The sequence below is a fragment of the Felis catus genome, chromosome E1, assembly GCF_018350175.1.
Source record: "Felis catus isolate Fca126 chromosome E1, F.catus_Fca126_mat1.0, whole genome shotgun sequence".
Taxonomy (NCBI): domain Eukaryota; kingdom Metazoa; phylum Chordata; class Mammalia; order Carnivora; family Felidae; genus Felis; species Felis catus.
This window is the reverse complement of record NC_058381.1, coordinates 5,097,418-5,110,172: the sequence shown is the minus strand read 5'-3', so window position 1 is coordinate 5,110,172 and position 12,755 is coordinate 5,097,418. Positions and strand designations below refer to the sequence as shown.

At 48.4% G+C, this 12,755-nt stretch overlaps 1 protein-coding gene across 2 annotated transcripts in view; it reads right to left on the bottom strand.

Moving 5' to 3' along the window:
- Nucleotides 1-12,755, bottom strand: part of ADPRM (ADP-ribose/CDP-alcohol diphosphatase, manganese dependent) — a 578,681-nt gene that overhangs the window by 144,250 nt on the left and 421,676 nt on the right. The window contains exon 5 of one of the 2 annotated variants that reach the window (XR_006590017.1): nucleotides 6,946-7,049. Coding sequence is in view for 1 of the 2 variants with exons in the window: in XM_045045323.1 (XP_044901258.1) it covers nucleotides 7,030-7,049 (20 nt within the window). In the remaining variant the exon portion in view is untranslated. Of the gene's footprint in view, nucleotides 1-6,156; nucleotides 7,050-12,755 lie in introns of those variants that run through there. The other variant, XM_045045323.1, reaches the window with a different exon arrangement.

Genomic DNA, 12,755 nt, shown 5'->3' with positions numbered 1-12,755 from the left:
GAATTCTCCAATACCCCCCATCCCTCAGGCCCTGAAGATGTGTCCTGACAGCTCTGGCGTGGTGGCCCCAAACATATCCCATACTTGGCTCTCTGACCCTTGTCATTTTAGGTTGCAAGAAAAGAAAGACGGAAAGAAACGCCGGGGGAGTTGACACTCCCAGAGATAAAAAGACCCAATAAATGGTGGTGAGAGGGGCAGGGGGGAGAAGCAAGAGAAGCTTATGGGTTGCCATCACGGCCCAATGCTTCATTCAGATGCCTGGCACCAGGTCACTTCTGCAGCCAAGACTCACTGAGAGCTCCCTCTCTTAGAAGAATTCCTAGGATATTCAGTTTGTGTTTCCGGGCCATGATAGGGAAGGAAAGAAGAAGGGAAAGAGAAGAAAACAGGTGTGGATCAAGTTTTTGAAAAAAGCATTTGATTTCATTTAATCCCCCAAACAATACTATTATCATCTGCATGCTCTGGAGGAGGAGACTGCGGGGAACAGGAGTGAAATATGTACCCAAGCCCTAGACATCGAAAGATGGAGCTCGGCCCCGGATGACTGGAAAGTCCATTTCCTTCCACTGAGGTATGCATTTAGGTCTTAAGGTACCAAACGGAGAAGGGAAACTTCCAAGTTTACTGATTTAACCCTGAATTTTCCTAAGCCACGTGAATGATTAAAGAATGCTGTACGTCAGTATTTCGTCCACTCTCCCTCTCTTTGGTCAAGCTACATGAGGTGGGCAGAATGATGGGCCCCCCAGTGATGTCCGTGCCCTAATCCCTAGAACCTGTGAATTGTTAGGGTTACATGGAAAAGGGGAGTTAAGGTGACAGATGGAATTGAGGTGGCTAGCCAGCCGGCCTTAAGATGAGGACAGTAGCCCGACTGATCCAGGTGGCCCAATGTAATCAGCAGAGGGCTAAGAGTGACAGCTGGACAGAGTCAGAAAAAGAGGTGTAAGAGCAGAGCGGGAGCAGAAAGCGACTGTGCTGCTGGTCTGAAGATGGAGGAGGGGGCCATGTGACAAAGAATGTGGACAGGGAGAGATAATGGAAAAGGACAAGGAAGTGGATTTCCCTCTGGAACCGCCAGAAGGAATGCAATCCAGCTGACCTCTTGATTGCACGGCAGTGAGACCAAGGTCGGACTTCCCACCTACAGAACTGCAAGGAAAAAATGTATACTGTTTTAGGCCACTAAGTCTGTGTTAAATTTTTTCCCGGCAGCCACAGAAAATCAATATGGCGCATGAAAACCAATATGGCGCATTATGCAACGAGGTGCTAGCTTTCGTGGTGCAGGAGAGCAGCGGAAGGCCATGAATCTTACAAGCAGAAAGAGGCTCAAATCCCTGCCTGACCATGTCCACCTGGGATAGCCTGATTCGTTCATCTCACCCACAGCAGGATGACCTTGCCAAAGCAAATGAAAATGGCCAAGTCTTCTGGCTAAAATTCCACCTCAGTTAGGATGGTTTAGTTGCATGGACCTATCCCTGCCCACTGAGGCTAGGTTAAAAAGGAAGGCTATTTGGAAGCAGAGGTAGGCTCGCAGAACCAGAAAAATCAGTAGGTCTCTCTCTGTCTCTGTCTCTGTCTCTCTCTCTGCCCCAGCCCTCTCCACTTTTCCATGCATCATATTTATTCTCTTTTGGCCGGCATATCTTTGCTTCAGCCTCTGTTTGCGGGAGGCTTCAGCACGACCATCCCAAGAGTGTGGCCTCTGTCCCAGTGACCTTCCAAACTTCCAGCTTGGTGCTCCCCACAGCCAAGTGATTCAGTCTCCCCATCCCTGCTCCATATGGTCAGGGCAGCAGGGAAAATGATAAGCTCAGCTCTAATCTGGTGTTTACTCCTGACTCTATCAGTCATGGTCGGCGTGGAGGGGGCTGGGAGTAAGCGCATTCACTACAAAGGCCTGCCACATCTGGGGCTGCGGGTTGGGCAGCATCTTTAAGAAGGCATCGGGGATCGGGGAGGAGATGATTGGCATCTTCAGGACATTTATGCACTCTAGGGATGGCCTTATCTTTAGAAGCAGAAATGTGGCACTTCTGCTGGCTGAACCCCCATTTGCCTGTGTGACAACATTTTCCGTTCCTCCATTCGGTGATTGACGTTCTCTTTTTAAACATGTTAATGTATTCAGCCAAGTTACACTCAGATGTTGCTGGTCTGGGAACCGTTCTGTATATTTCTGGTGACTTTGCATCCAGCACAGTTTAACTCTCAAAGGCAAACAATGGCTGCCCTGATTCTCGACGGAAGGGGCCACCTCACTGTGGCCCCCAAGTTCTGATGATTACAATAATCAATCATTAAGTATGAATCACTTGCAGATCAGGAAAATGAGGTTTAGAGAGTTAAGATGATTTATGCAAGACCCCCCTAGCGTTGCAGAATGCTTTGATCTAAAAAGAAGAAAATAAACCCCACAATTATTTTCACTTATTGCAAAGTAATGCCAGTCACTCTATATTTGCTATTTCAAATCTTCGTGCTAGCCCTTCTAGGGAAAGTCCCTCAGTTTTAGGAGCATCTGACTTGAAAGTCCAGGCCTGTCCCCAAGAGTCTCACCCATGCCCTTAAATCCTGTTTTTAATGTTTATTTATTTATTTTGAGAGAGAAGAGAGACAGAGAGAGTGCTCTGTCAGCACAGAGCCCAACACGGGGCTTGATTCCATGAACCATGAGATCATGACCTGAGCTGAAACCGAGTTAGATGCTTAACGTACTGAGCTATGCAGGTGCCCCTTTGTCCCTAAATTCTTTTTTTAAATGTTTATTTATTTTTGAGAGAGAGAGAGAGAGAGAGAGAGAGAGAGAGAGAGAGAGACAGAGCCCGAGTGGGGGAGGGACAGAGAGAGAGGGAGACAGAATTGGAAGCAGGCTCCAGGCTCTGAGCTGTCAGCACAGAGCCAGATGCGGGGCTTGAACTCACGGCCTAAGAGATCATGACCTGAGCCAAAGTCAGAAGCTCAACCGACTAAGCCACCCAGGCGCCTGGCCTGTTCCTAAATTCTTAAGGAATGAGTGCATTAGATGAGATCCTCCCGGGGGCATCCGTCAAAGCTCACCTGAGACACCAGCTCCTGTGCAAAACCTTTCCCGGCTATCCCTGCAGACTTAGCTCTTCCTTCTCCAGAGTCCCACCAGCCACCAGTTCATTCACAGACATTTACTGAGTCCCGTCCACGTGCCGGACCTCGCACTGGTGATGGAAAATACAGCTGGATGACTGACTGGATGCAGTGGACGTGGCCCCTGCCTCAGAGCTGACGTGCGGTAGGGGAGGGAGGTTGTAGGAAGTGGTTCATGCACCTGCAGGGGGGCAGAGGCTGAGCCCAGAAGGTCAGACAGCTGGCTTCCTGAGAAGCCAGCAGTCGCCGTGAGGCCTGAAGCAAGGACACAGCACTAGCAGGTGGGGAGGCGACCGGGGGGCATTCCAGGAAGGAGCGTGGTGGGGTGAGGACACAAGAGAGGAAGGCACACACCCAAGAACTGGAGGTTTTCTGGAGTGACTGAAGCAGGGGGAGCAAAGGGGAATGAGGCCAGAAGAAGGCTGCGAGCCTTTGGGCCGGCCCAGGAGTTGGGGCTGTGTCCTAAAGTCAAGGGGAGTTTGGGGGTGGGGAGCATTAACATGACAATGTCACGGTGTGACCTAAAACCATTTGGCTGGAGGAACAGAAATGGGTTCAAGGCAGCTTGAGAGGGTGATGCACTCTCCAGACAACAGGCGCAAAATGGCATTGCTTAGGCTAAGGCCACGTCGCCAAACCGAGACTTGACTTAATTACAATCTCAGCTCTCCCAGAAATGGAACCTCAAAGCAGTCAATCAGCTGTCACCAGGTCCGCACGACTGCGGTGACGTGCCCGGTAGGCCCCGACTGTCCCCTAAAAGGAGTGACCCTGCAGTTAACAGCCCATGGTTTGCTTTCTCTGTTTCTCCAAAATCAGGCCAGACAACAGCCACCTTACAGCCCTCAGGTTATAGATTAGAGTCCTAGCCCTACAGAGAGTCACCAAGGGCTCCTGGTTAGTTCCCATCCCTGGAGAAAGAATTCAACAGAGCCAGCTAGGGTCAGAGCGTTCACCCCTAACCCCGGCTGGGGGCCAGGTACGCAAAGTGCAGGATCTCATGATACAAATGAGGGTTCCAGGAGATGGGGCGGGTGACTCCTAGGCTCAGCAGACCTCGAATGGCAGCTATTATAGACCTAATTGGATCCCAAACTTTTATCATCACAGATCGCCACGTCTGCCCTGCAGAGGTGTGACCGTGATGCTGGAGACACCAAAAAGTTACCCCATCCACGTAAGAGAAGGTGAGGACTGATTGAGGCTGGTGACTGTGGGACTGGGGAAATGCTTGGGAGGTAATGAAAGAGTAGGAGTAACAAAACTTGACTTACAGGACATGAGGTACAAGGGAGAGGCATGCCAGGTGATTGTCAGGTTCACGGTGGACAGTAATGCCATTTATAAAATGCGGCGGACATCGGGACAGACGCAGGTTGGGGTGGGCGCAGCTCAGAGAACACTGAATTCTGTTTGGGACATGTTGAGATTGAGATACCCAATTGGGGATGGCCACCAGCTGTTGGATGAATGGGTCCAGAAGAGATGGCTGTCCTTAAGCAACTGGCAGAGAGGCGGTAATTAGAACAACAGAAGCAAAAGCGATGGTCTGGGGAGAGCGCGGAGCATGAGGAGGGAAAGGCGCTTAGAGCAGGTGCCGGGGTCTCCAGCTTCTAATTGTCTGGGGGGGAGGAAAAGAAACGCACAGAGAAGACTGAGAAGGAGCAGCCAAGAGACACGAGGGGAACCAGTGAGATCATGCTAAGTGGGTGTTTCCAGAAGAATGGAAATGTAAGAGACCAGGAGAAATGACCCAAAAGTGTCCATTAAAACAGCTTGTTTCGTGCATCATATTTCTCGCTAGTGTGTCTGTTTCCCTGCTAGACGGAAGCTCCCTTAGTAAAGAGGGCTTAAAAATTTTTTAAGTTTTTTATTTTTGACAGAAAGAGAGAGAGCAAGCGCAAGTTGGGGAGAGGCAGAGAGAGGGGGAGACACAGAATCCGAAGCAGGCTCCAGGCTCCGAGCTGTCAGCACAGAGCCCAACGCGGGGCTCGAACCCACAGACCGCGAGATCATGACCTGAGCTGAAGTCGGCCGCTCAACCGACTGAGCCACCCAGATGCCCCAAGAGGGTTTTATGCCTTTAGTCCAGCAGTTAAGCCAGATGCGTGGCACAAGAGTAAAGCCTTAGTAACTATTTTTTGAATGAATGAATGAATGAATGAATGAATGAATGAAAGAAAATATGTCTTAGGCATTCAAAGATATTTAAAATCGCTTCTGGATTAGAGGGAAAACATATCGTGAGTCTTCAGTAATTTGCAATTAACAGACAGGGTTGCCAACAGGATCTTTGAAAAGAAATGCAGTGTTATTGCCGCCCTTTCCATGGATGAAGGATGGCCTGAGGGGACCGTCCAGCTATAATAATAATCACTTTGATGGCCACTGTCTCAAGAGCAGCTTGGATGCTTGAAAACAATTTAATCTATCTGCTTTTAGCATTCAAATTGTATTTGCATAATTAAACCTAATTATCTCCAAAGCCAAGGTCATCTCCAGTGTAATCCTTGCTTGAATCATCCACACTCTGCCATTAATGGGATGTTCTTCTATTTATGAAGTTCAAGTACAGCCACATGTATCAATAGACACAGCCAGAAATCGATGCTCGACCCAAGCTGGCTCAAACCAAGGAGACAGATGGGAAACTCTGAATATCACTTTTCTTTTTGTTCGTTGGAAATGCAAACAGCCACTAATGCATAACGTGGGTAATGCCCTTCCCTGAGTAGATGGCTATCGTCAGAAAGAATACCTGAGTTATTTAGCCACGGGCACATCAGAGGTACAGAGGACTCAAAAGAAAAAAGAAAAGAGGAAAGGGAAGGGAAGGGAAGGGAAGGGAAGGGAAGGGAAGGGAAGGGAAGGGAAGGGAAGGGAAGGGAAGGGAAGGGAAGGGAAGGGAAGGGAAGGGAAGGGAAGGGAAGGGAAGGGAAGGGAAGGGAAGGGAAGGGAAGGGAAGGGAAGGGAAGGGAAGGAAAGGAAAGGAAAGGAAAGGAAAGGAAAGGAAAGGAAAGGAAAGGAAAGGAAAGGAAAGGAAAGGAAAGGAAAAGAAAGGAAAGGAAAGGAAAGGAAAAGACAAGACCCTGACAATGACGTGCCATGTCAGGAGGCCCCACTGGACCGGATATTAAACCTTACTGGACTCATGATGGGGAGATCCAGGTGAGGGAACCCACAGCAGAGCAGTGGGCAGGCTGTGGGCTGGAGGGCTTTGGGTGGTAGATAACCCCCAGTCTTACAGAAGCGTTTCTGTGTTTTACTAACAGCGATGTCTACACCACCAGCTCTGGGCAGGAGCTCAGCCCTTTCAGAATCCCACCTACTTCACAGATGGAGAAACTGAGGTTTAATGAGGGGAAGCGTGGACAAAGGCTCGTAAGCCAGTGGCAAGAGAACTGGCATTAGAACTCTAGTCCCTTTATTCTCAGACCCAACATGGATACACTGCCACCACCCCTAAATTTCCCCCACAACTGTCACGAGACCCCAAATACTTGTCACTGGTGGGTATACCGGACCGGAACCTGTTGAGCGACTGTACCATTATAACAACGTCCATATGGCTAGAAAGAGGTGTTTTCCATCATGGAAAACCCAACTGGAATCTTTTTGTTATAGAATTATGCATCCTCACGAAGACCATTTTAAGGATCTCCCAACAGAGACGCTTGGGATCCTTGGGATATTCTGAAATGTCCTCCCAGGGTGAACCCCACCGCGTGTGATCTGTTTCATGAGAAGGAGGACCCACCTCAGTGACTCCTCCACGCGCCTGATATTCTAGCTATGAGACGCGATCATTACCTGAGTGTCCATACAGCCTGGGCAACAATTCAAGCTGACGTCACCAAGCAGTTCTGAGAACGCTCACCGTGTAAGATGTCGTTTTCATATTTGGTGACAATGGCCTGAAAAAGAAGCACATAATGATTCCCTGTGCGGAGGAGGCCCCTGCCAGTTATGTTTTAATTAATAACCCAACTATAATAGTGACGCCGTGGGTGGCAATTCAGCTTCTACACTGCCATTTAATTATTGCTCCCTCAGCCACCAGGCTTGGGGAACACTTGAGGAGCAATTTAAGGAATTTGTTCTAGACTATACCCAGCTACCACATGATCCCAATTCCCTGTGTTTCTGACCTTGTGTCCTGAAATGTTGAGGCAGGAATGGGTTGGGGGCGGGGGGTGGTCGGGAATGAAGTGAGTCCTGGGAAACCATCGTGATTTGGGTGTAGTAGGATGACACAGAATTGGTCCAGACGGGGACGGGCTACGGCGGTAAGGCCGGTGTGCCAAGCACAGTGTTCACCCGATGGATGGTTAGCGGATCCTCAGCTCCAGAAATTTTGGGAGCGAGGATGGAAAGGGTGAACACTCTGCATGGATCATGGCGGGGCTTCGGCTCAGGTCGTGATCTCCCGGTTTGTGAGCTGACATCGGGCTCTGAGTCGACAGTATGGAGCCTGCTTGGGACTCTCTGTCTCTCCCTCTCTCCCCCCTTCCCCTGCTTGCACGTGCACTCTCTCGCTCAAAATAAATAAATGAACTTAAAAAATAATAATAATAAAGATAAGAAATGGGATGGGATTAGACCCTTGCGTTTGTGACCTTGTAAATATAAATATACGCATAGGTGACGAACGCGTGTTTAGAAAATGCTAATCGTTCCGTACTTTTTTTTTTTTTTTTTTTTACCGTTTTGTAGCCGTGTTTTCTTTCATTTAACGGTATATCGTGAACCTCTCTGTACCAGTGTTTGTTTGGTGTCTTGTCACTGTGTGATGCATGGTCTTGAAACGCATTTCATTAATTTTCTATCGTGGGACATTTGTTCCAAATTGTCGCTATGGGCTGAACATCTGTCTTCTGCCACTGACCTGCTACGCAGTTGCGACCACATACTAACATTCCCATAGATACAAGGGTTTATTGTACGTTCTCTTCTGTTCTCTCTATCTCTCAAGCTATTTGTACATCAATCCTGTATTGTTTTACTTACTATAACTGTGTTATCCGTCTCTACCCCTTCAAACCCCTGATTCTTATTTTATTTTTTTAAGTTTACTTATTTATTTTGAGAGTGAGAGAGAGAGAATGAGCAGGGGAGGGGCAGAGAGAGAGAGAGAGAGAGAGAGAGAGAGAGAGAGAGAAGCCCAAGCAGGCTCCACGCTGTTAGCTCAGAGCCCGATGTGGGGCTCAGACTCACAAACGGGGAGATCGTGACCTGAGCCCATTATCAAGAGGTGGATGCTTAACTGACTGAGCCGCCTGGGTGCCACCCCTTGATTGTTATTGTAAAATTTCTAGGCTGATCTTGTGCATTTTCTATTCCAGATGCATTTTTTTCCCCCTCGGTTTAAAAGATCCTGTGAGTTCATATTGAAATCACTCTGTATTTATAGATTAATTTGTGTCGAATCAACCTATTAACGGTAGGAGATTTCCCACCAGGAACACAATGAGCCTTTACAATATGCCTCTGTTTATACACGTCTTCCTTTTTGTCCTTCTAGACAACTATAGAACTTTTCTTCATATCGAAAGTCTGACATTTTCTAATCAGCCACTCCTAGTATATAACAGCACTTTTGAATTTTTGAATGCTGTTCTTTGGTCCTGTTTTTGTTTGTTTGTTTGTTTGTTTTTTGTTTTTTTTTACTGGAGTGTTTGTCCTTTTTTTATTGGTTCAATTATTAATTAAGCTTTCTCAGGTTTCAACGAGATAGTCACCGTTGGCGATGAGGTAAGTAGGTTGGAAACACAGGAACAGCCAAAGAGTTAGATCTTAGGGGACGGAAAGAAATTGACCCAGAATTCTAACTTCAAGGTCACTCAAATGACTTTGCGTCATTTCAACCCTCCAAGTGTCCTTCCCCCAGCCGTAGGTTCTGATTGATCATTGCAGTCCCACACACCGCTATTGTGATCCAGTCTCTCTCTGATGTGACCAGCTTTTCTCTGCCTCGGGCATTTGCTAACGCAGAGCCAGCTCTTCCCTGTGTTTTTTTCTTCTGCCCTCACTATCAACCACTAAGTTTTTCTATGTGTTTTGGATCCATACTCTCAGAGAGAGAGAGAGAGAGAGAGCTAAGTGCTTTTGTTTAATCAGAAGTGTCCCTGTCGATGGGGCGCCTGGGTGGCTCAGTCAGTTAAGCATCTGACCCTTGATTTTGGCTCAGGTCATGATCTCACAGTTCGTTGGATGGAGCCTGGCTTCGGGAGCTGCACTGACAGAGAGGAACCTGCTTTGGATTTTCTCTCTCTCCCTCTCTCTCTCTGCCTCTTTCTCTCTCTCTCTCTCTCTCTCACACACACACACACACACACACACGCACAATAAATAAATAGACAGCAACATAAAAGGGTATTTCCTTCCAAAGGCAAGAATGAAACCTTTATTTAATAAGGTTACTTTCTACCTACGGAACGATCAGCTATTTGGGAACGAGAAGTAGACCAGTGACCTCTAACAGGAAGAGACAAATTCTTGCTATTGTCTTTATTCAAATTCCTGAGAACTACATCCCCTGCGGTAGCCCGATTACACAACTATTTCAAGAAAATGTGATACATACTTTAAATCACACGATGTGATGGCCACCTGCTTCCCCGACACAGGTGAACACCTGGCCTGCTGTTTCATTGTCCATAAAATGGTATATTTCTCCATTCCTCTCTCAGAGGGGTTTCGAAGATCAAACAAGCAAATACTGCCTTAACCTGCATTTGCCAGTGAGGTAGCCACGTGTGTCCAGTGGCTCTTTAAATCCAAGTTAATTAAAATTAAACAAAATCGAAAGACTTAGTTCTTTGGTCCCGTTAGTCAAACGACTCATGACCACACGCTGCCGGTGGCCGTTGCACTGGCCAGCACAGACAGAGGACATCTCGTCCTCACTGTCGAAAGTTTTACGACAGCCCCGTTCTCAGTGATAAAGCCTGGTGCGAATAATAAGTTATATTAAGATCACCATTACTGGGGGCGCCTGGGTGGCGCAGTCGGTTGAGCGTCCGGCTTCAGCCAGGTCACGATCTCGCGGTCCGTGAGTTCGAGCCCCGCATCGGGCTCTGGGCTGATGGCTCAGAGCCTGGAGCCTGTTTCCGATTCTGTGTCTCCCTCTCTCTCTGCCCCTCCCCCGTTCATGCTCTGTCTCTCTCTGTCCCAAAAATAAACGTTGAAAAAAAAAAAAAAAAACTACTTTAAAAAAAAGATCACCATTACTGGATGGTGGAATTTTCATACACACACGAGGGAGGCACTCATTCCCCCAGCCACTCGCTGCCAAGCATCTGGGGTATGGGACCGCCTCGGCGCTCGTATTCCGCCACCGCATCGAAGGCGGTCACGAGAGTGACGAACACAGAATTTGCAAAAATAGGACCAAGGGTCAAATAATCATAGGTGCCCTGCCTTCAGCAAATGTCACTGTCTGGACCACAGATAGGTAGCTTCCTGAACCTTCTAATTACAGTGGCCAACGATCTCGCGGTCCGTGAGTTCGAGCCCCGCGTCGGGCTCTGGGCTGATGGCTCGGAGCCTGGAGCCTGTTTCCGATTCTGTGTCTCCCTCTCTCTCTGCCCCTCCCCCGTTCATGCTCTGTCTCTCTTTGTCCCAAAAATAAATAAAAACATTGAAAAAAAAATCTAATTACAGTGGCCAAAAGGAAAACAAAAAAGGAGAGAGAGAGTATTGTTTTCCCATAGAATTATGAGTCGAGATCAGCCATTCGTGTTATCTTCTGGATTCTACTATCCTTTGCTCGTGTTCTGCGAGACTAGGACTCAAAAGTGTGAGCAGCGGAGAGTGGGGATCTCCACAGGACATCTGCTGCGGCTGGAACCCCGCTCGGGGGTGCCTGGCAGACTCTGGTGCAATGCAAGGCAAGGTCGGTCATGGATGACACTCAGCCCCCAAGGACTTCAAGCAGAAGCTGAAAATAACAACACCCAGGCTCATACGAAATGCCTTATATACCTTCCTCTTGCCCAAAATACCAACGCGATGCATATTCGGCTCATTCCGATTTTACAGAGGCGAGACTAGGCTCAGAGGGGTTAAATCATCTGCCTGAGGTCACTTAATAAGCAAGTATCAGAGTCAAAGGTAGAACTTAAGTATGCCTGACCCCAGAGCCCATGCTCCTAAGTGCCCGTGTGCCCTGTCCCCGATCAGGATGGCCCCAGACGGAGGGAGGAATTTCTTTTGTTCCTTTGTGGAGAGAATGTTTGGGCTCTGGTCCGACCCCCCACCCCCATGCTTCCCACACTTGGCCCCGTCCTAAACTGCACGGGCCTCACCCACTGGGTGGATACCCCCACCTCCAACTGCCTCTCCTATTCCCCATAAAAGACTCCACAGAAGCTCTGGAAGCCAGCTCAAGGCTGCTCGGATAGGGAATTGGGATGCCAAGTACCGAGAGTATGATCTAAGAGCAGGGGGCATGGACCCTCGACCCCACAGATGTCTTCCTCTTTGGGGAGGGGCACGACTGGGAGAGTCAGAGGAGGGTCCTCCAAAGAATCATTACTCAAAGTGGGGTCTCAGGACCAGCATCACCAACATCCCCGGGAAGCTGTTAGAAATGCAAATTCTGGGCCCCGCTACAGACCCGCATCAGAATCGACGAGGACAGGACCCAGCAATATAGCTTGACATCTTCTCGAGCTCTGTGCATTTCACAGATGCACACACATGCACATGTATGCGCATGCAGATGTGTGCATGTATAAATACAAACATTATATGTGTGTATATATATCTGTGCATCTAAATATACATATAAAATGCCGTGCAGATTTATACAGCACTATATGAAGCATGTTACTTACCACCTCGTAGATTCCTAATTAGGGTGTGTGAATATATATTTGGTCTTTGTTCACCGTTTCTGGCACACAGCTCTTAAAGCTCTTGAAAAGTCTGGTGTGGTAAGAGTGACTTTTGGGGGCGCCTGGGTGGCGCAGTCGGTTAAGCGTCCGACTTCGGCCAGGTCACGATCTCGCGGTCCGTGAGTTCGAGCCCCGCGTCGGGCTCTGGGCTGATGGCTCAGAGCCTGGAGCCTGCTTCCGATTCTGTGTCTCCCTCTCTCTCTGCCCCTCCCCCGTTCATGCTCTGTCTCTCTCTGTCCCAAAAAATAAACAAACGTTGAAAAAAAAATTAAAAAAAAAAAAGAGTGACTTTTGTTTGCCAGTGGGACGGACGATGCTTAAGAGCCCCCAGGAAGCTTCAGGATGGAAGAGGGCCTGGCGGGTGAGTTCAATCACTGATGCCTGATGATTTAACCAATCATACCCACGTAATGGAACCTCCTAGAATCCCTGAAACAAAGAGGTTCAAAGAGCTTCTGGGTTGGTGAACACACTGAGGTTTGGGGAGAGGAGTGCACCCGGAGAGGGCGTGGAAGTTCTGTGCGCCCTGACCCACATGCCCACATCTCGTCCTGTGTATCTCTTCCATCCAGCTCTCCCTAAATTGCATCCTTTTTAATTTTTTTAGTGTTTATTTATTTTTGAGAGAGAGAGAGACAGAGTGTGAGTAGGGGAGAGGCGGAGAGAGAGGGTGACACAGAAGCCGAAGCAGGCTCCAGGCTCTGAGCTGTCAACACAGAGGCT